This window comes from Monosiga brevicollis, genomic scaffold, assembly GCF_000002865.3.
Source record: "Monosiga brevicollis MX1 MONBRscaffold_4 genomic scaffold, whole genome shotgun sequence".
NCBI lineage: Eukaryota > Choanoflagellata > Craspedida > Salpingoecidae > Monosiga > Monosiga brevicollis.
The window spans coordinates 32,333-48,286 of record NW_001865041.1 but is presented as its reverse complement, the minus strand read 5'-3'; the positions used below and the strand labels follow the sequence as shown (position 1 = coordinate 48,286).

Below are 15,954 nucleotides of genomic sequence, written 5' to 3'. Positions count from 1 at the left end.
GCCCAAACTTGGACACAACGCCCAACCGCCACATATGCCCATCACCGCTTCCGCGACGAGGTCGAAGCCTCTCCTGATGTGGACGGTAGTCGAGCGCATCAACGCGGAAGCGGGAGCAAACCTCATGAAAACTTGCTTCAGTATCTGTGGCGACTTTGACATATTGGGCACATCTGTTGCTGTCCTTAGGTTCAGACTCCTATGCTTATGGACACCAGTCCCTAATGCCCACATTGCCCACCACTCGTTCCGCGACGAGGTCGAGCCTGACGTCATGTGGGACGGTAGCGGGCGCATCAACGCGGTAAGCGGGGCCATTGTAGACACCACCTCGGGCTGAATGTGGAGGTGTAGCACCTTAATCTCATCTGGGCACTTGCATTTTGTGTCCTGTAGGAGCGCACTGCTTATGACACCACGCCCAATGCCCACATTGCCCACCACTCGTTCCGCGACGAGGTCGAGCCTGACGTCATGTGGGACGGTAGCGGGCGCATCAACGCGGTAAGCGTGGCCATTGTAGACACTGAATGTAGGTGTAGCACCTTAATCTCATCTGGTCACTTGCATTTTGTGTCCTGTAGGAGCGCACTGCTTATGACACCACGCCCAATGCCCACATTGCCCACCACTCGTTCCGCGACGAGGTCGAGCCTGACGTCATGTGGGACGGTAGCGGGCGCATCAACGCGGTAAGCGGGGCCATTGTAGACACTGAATGTAGGTGTAGCACCTTAATCTCATCTGGGCACTTGCATTTTGTGTCCTGTAGGAGCGCACTGCTTATGACACCACGCCCAATGCCCACATTGCCCACCACTCGTTCCGCGACGAGGTCGAGCCTGACGTCATGTGGGACGGTAGCGGGCGCATCAACGCGGTAAGCGTGGCCATTGTAGACACTGAATGTAGGTGTAGCACCTTAATCTCATCTGGTCACTTGCATTTTGTGTCCTGTAGGAGCGCACTGCTTATGACACCACGCCCAATGCCCACATTGCCCACCACTCGTTCCGCGACGAGGTCGAGCCTGACGTCATGTGGGACGGTAGTGGACGTGTCGTTGAGGTTGGGTTTTTTTTTTTTTTTTTTTTTTTTTTTTTTTTTTTTTTTTTTTTTTTTTTTTTTTTTTTCTTTATGAATTGGGGTTTGTACTGCTCCTTGGGGAGGATCCTTTGATCTCAAGTTTTGCGGGCTGTACTCTTCAGGTTCGTCCGGATATCGACACAACGCCAAATAAGAACATCCTTTATCATTCCTTCCGAGACGAGGCGAACCCCGAGACAGCCTGGAATGCGAGTGGTCGCCTTGATCAGGTATAGCGTGGCCATGAGCTACTCATCACAGACGCCAGCACAAGCCTCCGCCAGCACAAGCCTCACTTTTCAATTACCGATGTTGCATCCAGGTTCGCCCAGATGTAGATACAACTCCGAATCGACACATCTCGCATCACAGCTTTCGTGATCAAGCCAATGTCGACGTCGCGTGGGACATTAATGGCCACTACGAAGCGGCAAGTTGATGCGTGCACGCCACGTTTGGGTTTCATGTTTCTTGATGTTGCCGAAGGTGGTTAAACCCACAAGCTCACTCTTTGCACATTGTTGAAACTCCAGGAACGCCCGCAGCTTGATACCACCCCAAATCGCCACATCGATCATCACAGATTCCGCGACGAGCCTAGCGATGACGTTTTTTGGGACGCATCGCCCAAAGTATCTCAGGTTGGTGTTTCACCTTGCATTACCCGCCTACCGTTCCCTTTGACATCACTCTCTGTCCCAACTTTCTTACTTTTTGAACAACTCTTGCCTTGGTGGGCCCGACAGAGTGATACTTACGAGACCACACCCAACAAGCACACGGCACTTCATTCTTTCCGAGATGAAGCTCACCCGGAGGTGTTCTGGGATGCATCCTCACGTCTGAAATACGTGAGTTCACCTTGGTTCTGTGTGCACACTCAATCGCGAGCGTTGACTCTTACACGGTTTGGCTGGTTCTATACGTTTGTTTGTTTTTTTAAAAAAACTGCAGGATGATGTCAAGACCGACGTCACCCCTTTGCCAAATCATCCCGATCAACATCGTTTCCGCGATTTGGATGCTGCTGCTGACCACGCTTGGGACACGTCAACACGCTCTGCTCCGGTACGTTTGACACCAAAAGTGCTTTATCGCCGCTCTGTGCCCTCTATACGCCCCCCCCCTTGTTTTCCCGCCGACGTCGATTTACATTTTATCAAAAACGAACTTGCAGGTGGAGACTGTCATGGACACAACACCGCTGGGGCGGCACCCCGACCTTCACAATTTTCGTGTGGTTGATTCGGAGCAATACTGGGACATTTCCACAAAGGTGGGTCTACATCGGAGGCGGCCATATGCTCGGCCCAAACCTTTTCCTGGACAGCAAGCAAAAACCGGAGCTTGACTTAAATTTGCTTTTCACAACACCGACTTGTTATGCTTGTTTGCAGGTTGCACCAACGGACGAGCTGCAGCAGGAGCGTGTCAAGGCCAGCATCGCCGTTCGTCGCTCATCTGAGCCACTTTCTGCCCAAGTGGCCAAGGTTGGTGACTGCCTTCGTCAGTCATTAGGCTCTGGCCAGGTTCACTTGACTCATTTGTGATCTTTCGTCCTACAGTTTCAGTTTCGCAAGACGGAAGCGATTACTGGATCCGGTTGGAACATCAGCACCCGCGTCAATGCCGCGTACATGCCGAGCATTGATAGTGCTGGAAACATGCCCCGCTCTCGCCCGACCTCCGCCTCAGCTGTGCGTCGACCTGCGCCGCGATCACCTGCTCTCATCCGCACACCGCACCGAGCGCCGACACGTGCAACAAGGTCGGCACCTGCGACCCAGGCTCGACCGGCAAACGTGCGTGTAGCGCAACGTGGGTCACCGGCTGCTAAGACCATCAAAGCGACTTCGAAGCCCAAGAAACGTGCTTCCAAGTTGCGAAACGTTCAGGAGTCACGCAAGGCCAAGGCAGCAGCGCAGATGCAAAGTGACATGGCCACCCTGCATACGTCAGCCGAGCGTGCCGCCTCAGCCCAACACCGCTTGTCTATGCACATTGACGATGTTCTCGCCGGTAAGCTACTTGTTGCCTGTCCCAGAGCCAACGGTATTTGATTTTATTGTTATTGTTATTATTATTATTATAATTATTTTTTCTTCTCTCGCACCATTATTTGGCCTCACACCATTTCAATTTGTTCTGGGTTCTGTTGCAGCGAGTGCTGCCGTGGACGATCAGCTGCAAGCCGATCGCGATGCATATGAAGCCGAGGTGCTGGCAAGTCACCAGGTGGAGGATGAAGGGTTGCAGGGTGCCAGTGAGCCTGCCGAGCTCATGGATACTGAGTTCTCCGACGCTGACGAGGATGAAGTTGAAGGGGAACCCGAGTTTATCGAAGCCAAATCGGTGGTGCAAGAAGAGGCATCGATTGAGCCGGACGCCCATGCAGAAGAACCGACAGAGGCTTCAACACCAAGCCCAGCAGACGGGGAAAAGCATGAGCAAGCCATGGCCGACGAACCCGCGGTGGAGGATTTTCAGGAGGGTGCCGAGGCGTCTCCACTTTGCGAGGAAGCGATGTCTGAGCCTGCTGCTGCAGAAGAATCTTCCCATGTCGACTCGGATCAGTCTGGAGAGCTTGAGACTGCTCAGGCAGAAGAGTCCGAGGAAGAGGTTTTGGTCGACGAGACTGCATCTGCCGATGTCAGTGCCAGCCCCCAAGTGGCCGAGGAATTCGAAGTTCAGGTCGTGGACATGGCGGACTCGGATTCTGAGCCTGAGGCGGAACGCAGCCTGGCTCAGGATGAGCTCGCTACTGAGGCACCGGCTTGGACTGCAAACATACAAATGGACGAGATGGCTTCAACCGAGGAGGGCGTTGTTGATCAAAACATGATTCAACTCGAGGACGACGAGCGCCATCAGGATTACGAGGTAACCGAGTCCAGCAACCACATGGTGTCCATGGATGATGATGACGATGATCTGGTCGACATGGCCTTTGCTGATGCCGATTTGTCCGGGTTGAGCGATGGCGAGGACCGCTCCGCGGAGGAAGAGCCTTTGAAGCAGGAGGAAGAGCCTTCGAAGCAGGAGGAAGAACCTTCGAAGCAGGAGGAAGAACCTTCGAAGCCAGCGGACGTTCTAATTGAAACTGCGCGTGAGGGTGCCAACGATGAGGCACCGTCACTGGTCGAGCAAGTCGATGCACCGACTGATGCCAAGCTTGCAGAGGACGCGAGCAACGAGCCACGTACCGAGGACTCTACAGAGCCTGCGGTGTCGGAGGACGACGAGTCGATTGCCCAAGTCGATGCTTTAATCTCAGAGGACGATGGAGCTGTTCGGGTTGACGCATCGATTGAAAAGGACGATGAGGTTGCCCAAGTCGTTGCATTGGTTGAGGACAAGCCCGCAGAGGGCGAGAGCGATGAGGAGGCCTCTCAAGAGGACAAGCCCGCAGCGGGCGAGAGCGATGAGGAGGCCCCTCAAATCGATGAATCTGCCGAGGACGAGGATGACGAGGAGATGGGCTTGGCTGAAGAGGCCGCGGCCCTATTCGGCGTGGCAAGTGCCGCAGCGGAGGCGTCCGCCGCGGCTGAGCATAGCGACGAGGACGACGATGATCTCTTCTCTGACACAGATCTGCCCGATGACCTTGAGGAGGAAGAGGCCGCGCCAGCCTCTTCTCGCTTGGACGTCAAGCAGCGCTTGGCGCAGATCGGCAAGACCGTGCTTGAGGAGTCCAAGAAGGAAGTCACGTCCAGTGAAGACGGGGAAGACGATGCCTGGGCCAATGACCCTGCCGCTGCCTCAGAGCATGCCTCAGACGAGTCCGATCAGCATGTCCCCATCGAAGGCGAGATGGCTGTTGTTGCTGATGGAACGACGATGGCTGCTGCAGACCTGATGGACTTTCACGAAATTGTTACGGATAGCCATGGCAAACGATATGTCCGTTCCATGGTCGGGCTGGTCCCGGTTGATGAAACCAAGGTGGCAGCGACTGAACTGGAACAGGCTGCGCCGGAGGCCGATGGTGCGGCAGCAACCGTGGAGCTACCTGAGCAGGCTGAGCAAGTGAAAGAAGACGAGCCCTCAAATGCCGATGATGTCACCCAAACCACGGGGCCCACGGCGGAAGCAGCCATCGATGCTTTGCGCGGTGCCCTGGGTGCCGATGACACTACTCCAGAAACAAAGCGAAAGAGCAAGTTTTCCAAGCGCGTGGGCAAGCTCTTTGGCCGAGGCAAGAAATCCAAATCCAAAAAGGATGGTGCTGATGACAAGTCTGGTATGCACAGCGCCTCTGCCTCGCTGTGATTGACCGTCCCAAATCGACGTCCCACATTTGCCCTCACGCTCATGAATGCCACTCATCTCCCCGTGTGTAGAGCAAGATGCAGATGCTGTCTCAGTAGCATCGTCTCAGGTGTCACATGCGTCGCAAGCAAAAGAGCCGGTGGCTCAGCCTGAGGAGGCAGCGTCTGAGGAAGAGCAGTATCCCAAGATCTTCAATGTTGAAGTGCACAAGGGGTCGGATCCGTTGGGCATGAAGATCAGCGCCAAGAAGGAGGCTGGTATGTGTGCATTGTACATGCTTTGTGGCTGCGCGCACCCTTCCACTCCCAACTCAATGTACATATTGATCTGTGCTTGTACAGGCGGTGATGAGGATGAGTTCTTTCCGCGCATCACCTTTTTGGAACTAAGTGGGGTAAGTTGCGCTGAAGTCGCATCTTCATTCCACTCAATCACGGGGCGTCTACAGTGCTTGTCCGTGTTCCTGCTCACTTCTTTATCTACGCTGTACAACAGGCGGTAGCTAAAACACACCGTGTTCTAGTTGGCGATCGCATCCTCGAGGTGAATGGCCACTCACTCAAAAACTTAGCGCACAAGGACGTCATTGCTTATTTGAAGGAGCCATCTCCAGTGATGCAGTTGCAGCTGCGCCGCGATGCTCCCAGCGTTGCCGATCAGCTGATGACAACCTTTGCGGCTGCTTCGGCCTCGTTCAACCCTGCTGAGCAACCCGCTCCAGCTGAGACTGCAGAAAGCACAGCAACACCTGCGGCCGCACCTGAGGCACCAGCAGATGGTGCTGATTCCTCCAAGCCTCGCAAGGGCCTATTCAAGTTTCTCGGTCGCAAGAACAAAAGCAAACACGTGTGTAGCTTGGCGTCGCTTCACCTCTTGTGGTTATAATATCTTTGTTTGGCTGCCCCATGCTTATGATCAACTTGCTTTCATCTTAGACTGGCACTGCCGACGGCGAAACAGCGAGCGTGCATTCTGGTGACGGACGGTGACGCGAACGAGCTTCTCTGCTGCCTTGAACCTGTATATCTAGTATTAGCTTCTGGAAGCAAAACGCCTCCGCAGCAGTTATCGTCAGTTGCCGCGGTTATGATTGTCAAGGCTGTTTATATGATGCAGAATGATGCAAATCATGAAAAGCAACGTTGACTAGGTTATCTTCAAAAATTTAACAAAAAAATCTTTTTTTTTCATATCAACAAATGTCGCTCTCCATGTCTATAGCGGCAAAGCTTGATTGATATGAACAGGTGGGACATACACGAATCGGAAACTACTCAGGGTCTCTATCTCTGAGCGGAAAGCCTCTGCTGCGTCCCGAATCTTGAGACGAGCCATCGTATTGTGGCATGTGGAGGTGTGGGTGTGGGTGTGGAGATGGCTGATGCAGCTGGGCATGCTCCAAGATGGCTGAGTGCGCATGCACATTCAGATTGTCTGAGGCAAACTCCTCAGCGTGATGACGATTGGCGAGGGCGGTGCTGAGGACATGGTCGTGTAGAGGAACTTCGTTGGCATCAGTTGCGCCCTCTTCATCAGCCGAGAGGTCTGGCTCAAGGTCCAGCTCGTCCAGTTCATTCGAGGTATCAGCACTGAGCGCATTTGTAAGTTGTCGGCGCACTGTAAGCCATAGGTCGGTTCAAGGACGGAGGTCGGCGAGGAGAAATGGATCACGTGAGACAAGGGCAACCGGTGCACAAACAAGTTCAAGGCATCGATGACGATACTATGCGGTGGGACAGACCACTAGCGTCATTTATAAAATGCTTGAGACGCGGGCTTGAATGTGTGAAGATCGAGCCGTCTTCAGTCGCAACAAGCAAAAGAACATCGCTGCCCGTAGAAACGGAAAGCTCATAGACGCCCTTCATCAGGGCTTTACGGCGTTTGGCACAGAGGCTGCGGCGCTTGGCGCGGTCTTTGATGTAGCTGGGCTTGCGTGAAATTTTGGGTGCTGCCACGGCGTGAGGTTCAACGAATTCGGTGGACAGCATTGATGTCCCGGCGTCCGTGGTCGGGGGCTTGGTGGAGGAGTCGCCGAGTTCCTCCTGGTTGGCTGCTGGGGCGCATGCAGCAGCGACATTGGGCCAAGGGATGAGGTTTGGAAGCTGGTGGTTGAGGGGCCTGAGAGGTGACGGGCGGCCAGCAAAAAGCACGAGGCGTCACCGTTGGAGGGCAGCGTAACCCACCTGATGGGGCAGTGAAAGGTAGGTATGCCCTCTGATGTGAGGCTTGTTGCGCTGCGGCCTTGGCTTGTTCGTGGTAATGGCTCTTGATGCGTTCAACGATTGAGACGGGCCGATCGGGCTGACCTGTGACCATGTGGCCATCGTGCGAGTGCGAGGCAGCAGCTGTGCGCGCGGGCCGGGTGCCGCGATCAAGAAGAACAAGCACCGACAAGGTTTGAAAGCCATTCGCAGCACACGACGAACATCAGGGTTGTGAGCACGAGATATACACACACGGAAGCGCGATAAATGCAAGCTGTGAGACCTACCTTGAAACGGCTCCGCCTGAACCAAGCGCTGCACACGCTCCATTTGCTCACGCTCCGCCTTGCTCAGACGCCGAGTTCGTTTGGCGCCCAATTGCTCGCCACCACCCATGGCGATGGCGATCAAGAGGCAAACGGTTTGATGGAGACGATGCAACAAGGGCTCTCTCTCTCCCTCTCCCTCTCCCTCTCTCTCTCTCTCTGTGCTACTGCATGATGTTGCGCACCGTTGTCGAGTCTATCTTCAAAATGATGACATCGCTTCGCCTCCTTGCCTCAACAATCCGCAGCCTCCCGCGACTCTCCCGCCTTGACGCGCCGACTCCCGCGCCGCGTGGAACCAGATCGTCCTTTCAATGCGAATGCGTGCGTGCGACTGCGTGACACCACAGCTTCTTGACAAAGTTGGCTTTTCAACCAAATGGAGTGGTCGTGGCCCTCCTATTTGAAATGCAGCCTTGGATTTGTCATCATTTTCCTTGTGGCGTTGCGTTGTTAAACGACAACGACGACGACGACGACGACGACGACGGGATTTGGTTCGTTTTGTAAATGGGTGGCGTGAGTCCATGCGGCAGAGGGACGGGTGCTGCTCTCTTGCACGTTGCAGGTGATGGTTTTGCGAGCATAGTGTGTGTTGAGGGGCATCTGCTGACGTGTGGCTTTGTCGACTGCAGACTTCCCAAACCACAATCATGAAGGTGACCGTGTTTTGGCAGGGCCTGCCTGGCCAGCTGGATTGTGCTAGCCGCAATTGCGACGCTGTTTTGGAGGCAGCGGAAGGTTTGACGGTGCGTTGTTTCAAGCCTTTGATGCTTTTGCGCATGTCAACTCTCCGCGAGGTGGCCTGACGCTTCTGTGCACGTGTATGTTGATGCTCTTGGATTCTTCATTTGCGCCTCCACAGGCCATTCCCCAACAACACTTACGCCTCTGGCAGCGCGGCCGCCTGATGAGCGGAAGTGAGGAGTTGTTTGACCATGAAGCAGCTACTCTTCGACTTCGCCTTTGTGGGGGCAAAGGAGGTAAGTGCGTCTGAATTGTTTGGATCACACCGCCAACGCCCCTTTGCCGTGATGATCAGCTGTTGACTTGTGATGCTCTGCTTTGCTACCATTCTGGGCTTTCACGACGCCAACTAGGCTTTGGCTCTTTGCTGCGTGCCCTTGGCAACAAGCGGTCGCACGCTGAGACTGACAATATTGACGTACGTGCAGGCTGGCCTTGATATCTGGCCTTGTACTCGCTTTTCGGTTTGCAATTTCATCATCAACTTTGCTTTTTCCAGGCCTGTCGTGATTTGTCTGGCCGCCGCTTGCGGGACGTCAACGATGAGAAAAAAATCAAGCAATGGCTCAAGGAGCAAGCGGAGAAGGAGGACGAAGTCAAGGCACGCCGACAGGCCAAGGTTCGATCAGCAAATTCACGGTCCCAGTCTGTGCCCTGTTCCTGCGGGCCAGCCTTACACACTGCCGATCGATTGCCTGTTTTGTTTGGTTTTTTGTTTTGCTTTTTTTTTCTATTTTAGCTGGAGCGTGCAGTTGCTGTACCCAAACACGCTTTTGATGACCATTCTTTCCACGTGGAGTTGGATGAGAAGTCGCGGTTGATTGCTGATGCCGTCAAGGCTGGTAAGTTTCTTTGTCAGGCGTTGCCCATGCTTGTTTGACGCGCTGCAAATTCCTGACTCTCGTCTTGGGCTGCCTAGCTGCGGCTGCAGGCCATGTTCAAGCGCCAGTGGCATCAGAGCCGCCTAAACGCAAGACGGCGGCCTTGCAGTTCGTTTTCTGGCCAGAACTCCCTTATTTGCCAGTGTACATTGTTGCTTCTCGTTCATGTCATTGGTTCGCAACTTCTTAGGGATGAATGGGATTCGGACGACGTTAGCGACTCGGACGAAGAAGAGGCAACCAAGAGCGACAGCACGCAAGCCTCATCCGCCGCTGCCAGTGGTGGGGAGCCCGATGCCAAGAAGAACAAGGAACAAGTCGATGCAAAGTAGGAGCTGCATGGTGTGTTTTGTTTTGTATTCATCTCTCTTCTTTTTTTTTTTTTTTTCTTCGCTGTGAACCACAAAGCGCAAGCCATTTGTTCTTGCATGTGGTAAAACCGTGGCACTACTTGTTCACACACACACACACACACACACTCACACACACACACACACACACACACACACACACACACATGAATGAACCAAGATGCGATGATTGTTGAGGATGATTGGAGTTGCAACACACAGCGTAAATGGCATCGATTGGACAAGTGGCCAAGATAGGCTTGGCGAATCAAAAAAATCGGCAGGGAGAAACTTGAGATGCCCCCATCAAGTGAGCTGGATTTTAGAAACATTCACCTCGCCAGATGATTCAAAGGTGGCTCGATAGAAATAACCCTCTGCGCTCACCGCTGTGACCCAGTATCAGTATGACCAACACAAATGAGAATGCTTCGTTTCGACGCGAGGCAGCATTCGACCTGTTCTGCCTTCAACCACCATTGTCACGCACCAATAACTTGATTATCGGCCTCGCCAAACGCGCAAATCGCATATGCTGAAGGAATCGCAAACTTGGCAAAGCTCCATTGCGAACTGAAATACTTGGGCAACACGGACGGCAATCTAGAACCAGGCCCACGTCGTGATTTACAGATCCGCAGTCGTGAGCGCACAAGCACACAGCCACATGGTCGGTAGTCTGAGGGGGCACGGGGCGTGAAGCAGTTGGAGAAGGAGGGAGCTCAACGCACAAGCTGCTGGCGGCAACAGCCTCCTGATCATGCAAGGAGAAGACGTGGACGGTCCCGTGGTCACTAAAGTGGTTTCAAGGGGCCAGGCATAAGAGCCATTTCTTGAACCAGACCCTGATAAAATATTCTTGCGCACAGAAAACGAGTGATACCTGGCACAGCAGAGATGGGTGCTCCGACGACTGAAGCGAATGCTATCGGGCAAGAGAGAAAGAAAGAGACTTGAGCAAGGGACAGTCGGTCGTCTGCGCACGGGTCGCATTTGGAAGCAGGAGGTGCACCTGTATATCCGGGCACGTTCGGTGCCACGCCGCACTTCGTGCAGTTTTTTGCCTGTTTCAGTGTCAAAGACCCGAATCAGGGTACCCTGCGCAGCCAATCAATGGTATAAGTTGATAAGAACTGGTGACAACGTAGCACGATATCGCCAACTAAAAGCAATTCAATCCAACATCACATGCTCGGCACCTGCCTTTTCTGAGGCCGTGGCAACTTTTGTACCGTCCTATGTGGATCGCCAGACAATCGATTACGGACATGCGCATACATTCGGATAGTCTTGGAAGTGAGCATGTTCGCACACTCGAGGGTAGAACATACCTCGTTTAATTGTACTTGAGCCAAAGCTGTTTCGTGAGCGGCCACGATTAGCGGGGCCTCGGAGCTTTGCGCAAGATTGCACAAGGCCAGCTGATGTTTTGTATCACCACGCGTGTACATGAGCATGTGATCCTCATTTATGCACGCGAGCGGGTCAACTGAGGTAGATGCGCAGCTCGACTGGATCAAATGTCGAGCTTTTTGTTTTTCTCTGGGGGGTTGTATATTTACGAAGGATGAGAGAGCAGAGGGACGCACCTGTCCTGGTTCGGGTCCCATGGCGGCTAAAACTGGCCGTCTATCATCTGGACATAGGCTTGCCAAACCTTTTTGCGGGCAGTTACTCGTGTGAGCGCTCAGAGGACAACGCTACACTCAAACATTTGTAAGGTGGCCTGGCCAGAACTTACCAAGCGGGTTGGAACAAGTGCGATAGGAATGCAGCAGCGTTGGAGTGGCCGTGAGAGAGTAGACATCCGTGCTGTGATCAAGAACAACCACAATTCTACAGGTGGCGAGCGTGGGAACGGAGCATGTCCCAAAAACACCGTGGTATACGGGTGCGCCTGTGTGAGTCGCGAACCGAGCTGAGGAGCAAGGGCGAACCGAGCAGCCACACTAACCGGTCCTTGCGCAAGCGAACGCTACGGGCTTCGGAGGGACATTCAATTTCTGCAGCCATGGACTGAGAGCGATCGTCCCAAAGTACCACTGCGGCAACGCACATGCGAACCAAGACCAGACACCAACCAGATGATACCCAAGGTGAATGGCTGGGTTGTGTAGCATGCACGAACGAGGCGAAGGCAGAGCTGCCATGTTGACGAATGCTCACAAACGCACCTTTGTTGGTCGGGAAGCTGGGACGATCAGTCCCACCAATTAGGGCAATGTAGTTGCAACGAAAGAGCATCTCGGCATAGCCCAACCCCCCACTGCTGAAGCTGCGCGAAATTTTCTGCTCGAGAGGGGCGACCGAGTAGACCTTGAAGCCGCGGTGCGTGCACAAGATGAAGCAAGCTAAATTGTGGCAGCCATCAACAGAAAAGCATTATAAAACGAACTTCTGCCGCTGATAGCTGCCCATGCGCTGTTGAACAACCCTCGATGGTTTCTGGTAACGTGCTCTTCGCGCAAGTGTCCTCGGATTGGCGCAATGAGCGAGCAGGGCCACTCACTTTCATCCTGATTCCACTCGATGTGGGTCACCTGAGCGGCGTCGACCGCCATGCTGATTCGCCACTGCTAAGTTGCTATGGCATTCGTATGCCATCACGACCGGTTAGACCGCTGTCGCCGCCACACAATGTCGACCGACATTCAAAGCAGACGCTCGTGGTGGGACTTGGGAAAACACACCTGCTACCTCTTCGCTAGTCATCAAGCACCGACCGACCAGGTACACAGCTAGTGTCTGTGGCCCTTTGGTATTCTCGCCTTCTCAGGACCGCCCGTCCCTGCAGCGCTCGCTCATGTGCTTGAACTCGGCTCGCTGTGCACTGTTGCCTCTTGAAACATGCGCGCGCCTGACACTCTCATGTGCTGATTCCCGATAATTGTCGCTGTTTGTGTGAAAGTTTCACTCAAACCAACAAAAAAAAAAAAAAAAAAAAAGGCAAGCTGAAATGTCTTTTGCACTTCTTGGATTTTACTACGATCCGGATGTAACAACATGTAAAGCTTCCACCACACTCACATCACATGTCAATCACAATTATTTTTCTTCTCACCTACACGGCACTCTTCGCCTTTCGCCTTTGGCCCAAGTGCTTTGCTACCTTCTCCCTTCGCCCACAGCGCTGTCAAGGCCGAAAGAGACAAGGTGCAAGGCAGTCCATGCCCGAACATAATAGTGGACGTGCAGACGCTGAATGTTAACGACGCTCTGCGGGCGCTGGGGAACGACTTGTTTGCCGTTTCCGGTCCGGGGAGGGACTTTTGCGTCGGCTTCCTCGCATGTGACGGAATTTGCGTCTACAAGGATACCCAAGACTCGTGAGCACTGCTGCTTCGCTTCGACGGTGAGGTGCCAATGGGGCAGACAACCCTTGTTGGCCTAGGGGATCCAGCCACGGCAGTGTGCATGCACTCGTGCTGGGCATCAAGTTCTTGAGACCTGGCTGCTTACTTGAAATGCCGATCGAGAGCACCGGCACGCCAGCCCTCGATATTGCGCTTCTCTGAATTGGCTTCAAAAAAGCTCTGTGTGCAGATGGCATGCCTTGGTAAAAGCCCTGGGGCGCAGGTGTTGATCACGCGCTGTCAATGCAAACCATACCTCCAACGCCTCTGTGAGCTCCTTTGTGTCCGCAGGCAGAGCAGAAAACGCCAGGCGCGACGTGTTGATTGGCTCTCGGTAGTGATCCTCTTCCTGGGAATTCCAAAGCATCGCCCACCAAGGACCAACACGTGCACATGAATCCAAGAAGCCAAGCAAGGATAGGATTACATCACCGCGCTGCAAGACCGGTGGGAGGCCATGTCAAGGCGACGAGGCAAACCTGGATGAGATTAATCATAAGAGCGGCGGGCAGTTGGTCATAAGGGGCATCTTCGGGTGGGTTGTAGGGGGTCATGGGAGGTGGGGAGGCCGCCTTGCCATCGCGGGAGATCCGCTGGCTAGTCTGACTCGTTGCACGGCCTGCAGCCGTAACGGGCGCCTCGATCCATCCATCGTCTTCCCACAAGCGCTTAATCTAAGTGAGCACGACAATGCAACGACGCGTGTTGGCAGTTGGGCCTCTTGCAGAGCCAAACGTGGCGAGGACACTTGGAAACCCTACCGCGGTCAATCGGCTCAAGGCGGCCGCTGGGGCCGTTTGCTCTAACACCTTGAGTATGTTGGGCAAGGCATTCAGTAGCTCGGTGGGTGCTTCCCATCCCAAGGCAATCCTGTCCCGCGCCACGAGCCGCGCAGGACACATCAGGCCAAACGAGCACGGCTTGTTCAAGATCAGAGCGCATGCCAGAGCGCGACAAACCATTGATGAAGCACGTCGGAAATGTAGTAAAGCACGCCAACGTTGGAGGCGTGCTGCGGGACGTAGGCCACAAGATGGGCGCTGAGTTGGGCCAACGCCAGGTTGTCTCGACACACCTCAAAGGTCCACTGCACTGCTGCCTAGCAAAAGCAGAAGTAGCAGGTCCAGCAGCAAGCGCCAGAGCCATCGATGTCATGAGTTTGTCCATTTTATTTCGAGGCGTGGTGTACTGGCTGTTTGCCAGCACCAGGCAGAAAACTGGGCCTCCTGCTCACCTGGACGGCTGCGTAGGATGCTTGATGCTGGAGCGGGGCCAGCAGCTCGTCGAGTTCGGGCAAGGCTTGTTGCAGGGATGGCACGGCGGGCGATTGACTTGCCGCCATGGCCTCGGGTTAACATCCAACGCCCTCTATGAAAGCCAGTCAAAATGACTCTTGTGTGCGACAAGAACAAGCAATGCCTGCTGAGGTGGACCTTCCGCCACCGCCCCCGACTCGTCGCAAGATGCGTCTGGGCCTCGAGGGCTGCAGGCAGCTCATCGGCAGACACCACTACCAAATGAAATCAGATCCTGTCGTTGTCAGACGAATGTCAGCTTCCGATGTTGACCAGCATGCATGCATGTACAAGGGTCTGGGGCTGGTGCGGGCTGATACCAGGCCATTTTTTGAACGCTGTGCAGTCACTTGCAGTCAATGAGCGTGCATGGATGACTCTATTCAAGCCATAAGTCTACGGCCTGTTGGTCGACACTTGCAAGAGCATTGATAAGAGTGCCCATGGCCGATAGCCCCAGTGCGAGCATCTCATTTGCGTGACATCAAGCATGGTGCGTGTATGCATCTTCACACATCGATCGCGTCTCGAGTCAACAAACACCGCCCAACAAGTTCGCACGACTCACCGAGCCAGAGGTTGCCCAGTGACGCGCCAGTTTGCACGGACCACCACCCCAGAAGGCCAAAGGTGGGGCATCGCACAGCGACCATGGAGCTTGATGCTTCAGCTTGGCTTATTGGGAGGATTTTGATGCTGGTACCTCATGTTTTCCCTTCTGCAGAGAAGCGGCTTGTCCGGAAAAACCACGCATCCAGGGAGCGGTGGATCAATTTCCTGCCTTGGCAAGAGATGAGACCCGAGTCTCATCTCCCGGACCACCTGCAGCCCTCGCCTCTTTTCGATCAGATGGTGCCGTGCAAGACGCCATACTGACCGTGTCCCAGCTGCCCCCACCCCCCCTCATCGGTGACAGCGAGTCAAATCAGGAGAGGTGGCAACAACGTCAAGCGTCATGGGCAGCAGCGGATTGGCAGCTCGGCTCCGAGCTCTTTTCCGGGCCCTCGACGATGATGATAGCGGTACTATCGAAGCCGATGAGCTGCGTCTGGTTCTCAAGCGCCTCGATGTGCCTCTTGATCAACAAGAGCAGCAGGTATGGTTGTTGATGGTTTCGTCATCGCCAGCTGAGATTATCGCCTCGCGTGTGCCCAATCTGTCACGTTGGGCAGTCTGGTCGCCTCACCTTCCGGTGGTGCCGGCTCTCGTGGCCCGTCACTTTGTAGCTGGGTTTGCTCATGAACGTGCTGGACTCGGATCGCGATGGCACTGTCACTCTCGACGAGTTTTTGGCCAACGCGGGCAAATTTGACATTTTCCTCGATGACGGTCAGTGGGCCCCGGCACCTCATGTTGCAACATGCCGACCACTCGTGCGCCCGGTTCGTCCGTATTTTGTCTCGCGCTCACTCTGAATGTATCGCACACATGATAACTGCT

At 54.3% G+C, this 15,954-nt stretch overlaps 4 protein-coding genes across 4 annotated transcripts in view; 1 reads left to right on the top strand and 3 right to left on the bottom strand.

The window, feature by feature from the left end:
- The window catches only part of MONBRDRAFT_31386 (uncharacterized protein), a gene marked incomplete at both ends in the record, with an annotated part of 9,706 nt that extends 3,205 nt beyond the window's left edge, over window positions 1-6,501 (top strand). Inside the window, 18 exons of the mRNA XM_001743762.1 lie at window positions 260-304; window positions 397-504; window positions 585-692; window positions 773-880; window positions 961-1,068; window positions 1,209-1,316; window positions 1,620-1,727; window positions 1,833-1,937; window positions 2,041-2,154; window positions 2,264-2,362; window positions 2,484-2,576; window positions 2,782-2,854; window positions 2,899-3,105; window positions 3,248-5,326; window positions 5,427-5,612; window positions 5,697-5,749; window positions 5,851-6,201; window positions 6,316-6,501. Coding sequence (XP_001743814.1) covers window positions 260-304; window positions 397-504; window positions 585-692; window positions 773-880; window positions 961-1,068; window positions 1,209-1,316; window positions 1,620-1,727; window positions 1,833-1,937; window positions 2,041-2,154; window positions 2,264-2,362; window positions 2,484-2,576; window positions 2,782-2,854; window positions 2,899-3,105; window positions 3,248-5,326; window positions 5,427-5,612; window positions 5,697-5,749; window positions 5,851-6,201; window positions 6,316-6,501 — 4,239 coding nt within the window. The remainder of the gene's footprint in view (window positions 1-259; window positions 305-396; window positions 505-584; window positions 693-772; window positions 881-960; window positions 1,069-1,208; window positions 1,317-1,619; window positions 1,728-1,832; window positions 1,938-2,040; window positions 2,155-2,263; window positions 2,363-2,483; window positions 2,577-2,781; window positions 2,855-2,898; window positions 3,106-3,247; window positions 5,327-5,426; window positions 5,613-5,696; window positions 5,750-5,850; window positions 6,202-6,315) is intronic.
- A 593-nt stretch (window positions 6,502-7,094) lies between these two features.
- Window positions 7,095-7,280, bottom strand: MONBRDRAFT_3712 (uncharacterized protein; the record flags this gene model as incomplete). The annotated part of the gene is made up of 1 exon (XM_001743505.1): window positions 7,095-7,280. A coding segment is annotated over one exon (186 nt), but the record flags the coding sequence as incomplete, so codon positions are not given.
- Window positions 7,281-10,172: 2,892 nt separating this feature from the next.
- Window positions 10,173-12,215, bottom strand: MONBRDRAFT_15101 (WD40 domain-containing protein; the record flags this gene model as incomplete). Its single annotated transcript, XM_001743504.1, has 11 exons — window positions 10,173-10,255; window positions 10,357-10,469; window positions 10,598-10,660; window positions 10,750-10,791; window positions 10,879-10,964; window positions 11,055-11,102; window positions 11,198-11,287; window positions 11,456-11,523; window positions 11,608-11,702; window positions 11,821-11,908; window positions 12,041-12,215. Coding segments are annotated over 11 exons (951 nt in total), but the record flags the coding sequence as incomplete, so codon positions are not given.
- Window positions 12,216-12,927: 712 nt separating this feature from the next.
- Window positions 12,928-14,561, bottom strand: MONBRDRAFT_23260 (uncharacterized protein; the record flags this gene model as incomplete). The annotated part of the gene is given in 8 exon segments (XM_001743503.1): window positions 12,928-12,996; window positions 13,184-13,253; window positions 13,326-13,456; window positions 13,476-13,568; window positions 13,699-13,893; window positions 13,981-14,089; window positions 14,179-14,318; window positions 14,454-14,561. 8 exon segments carry the CDS (start codon window positions 14,559-14,561, stop codon window positions 12,928-12,930), a joined length of 915 nt encoding a protein of 304 aa, XP_001743555.1.
- Window positions 14,562-15,954: the final 1,393 nt, after the last annotated feature.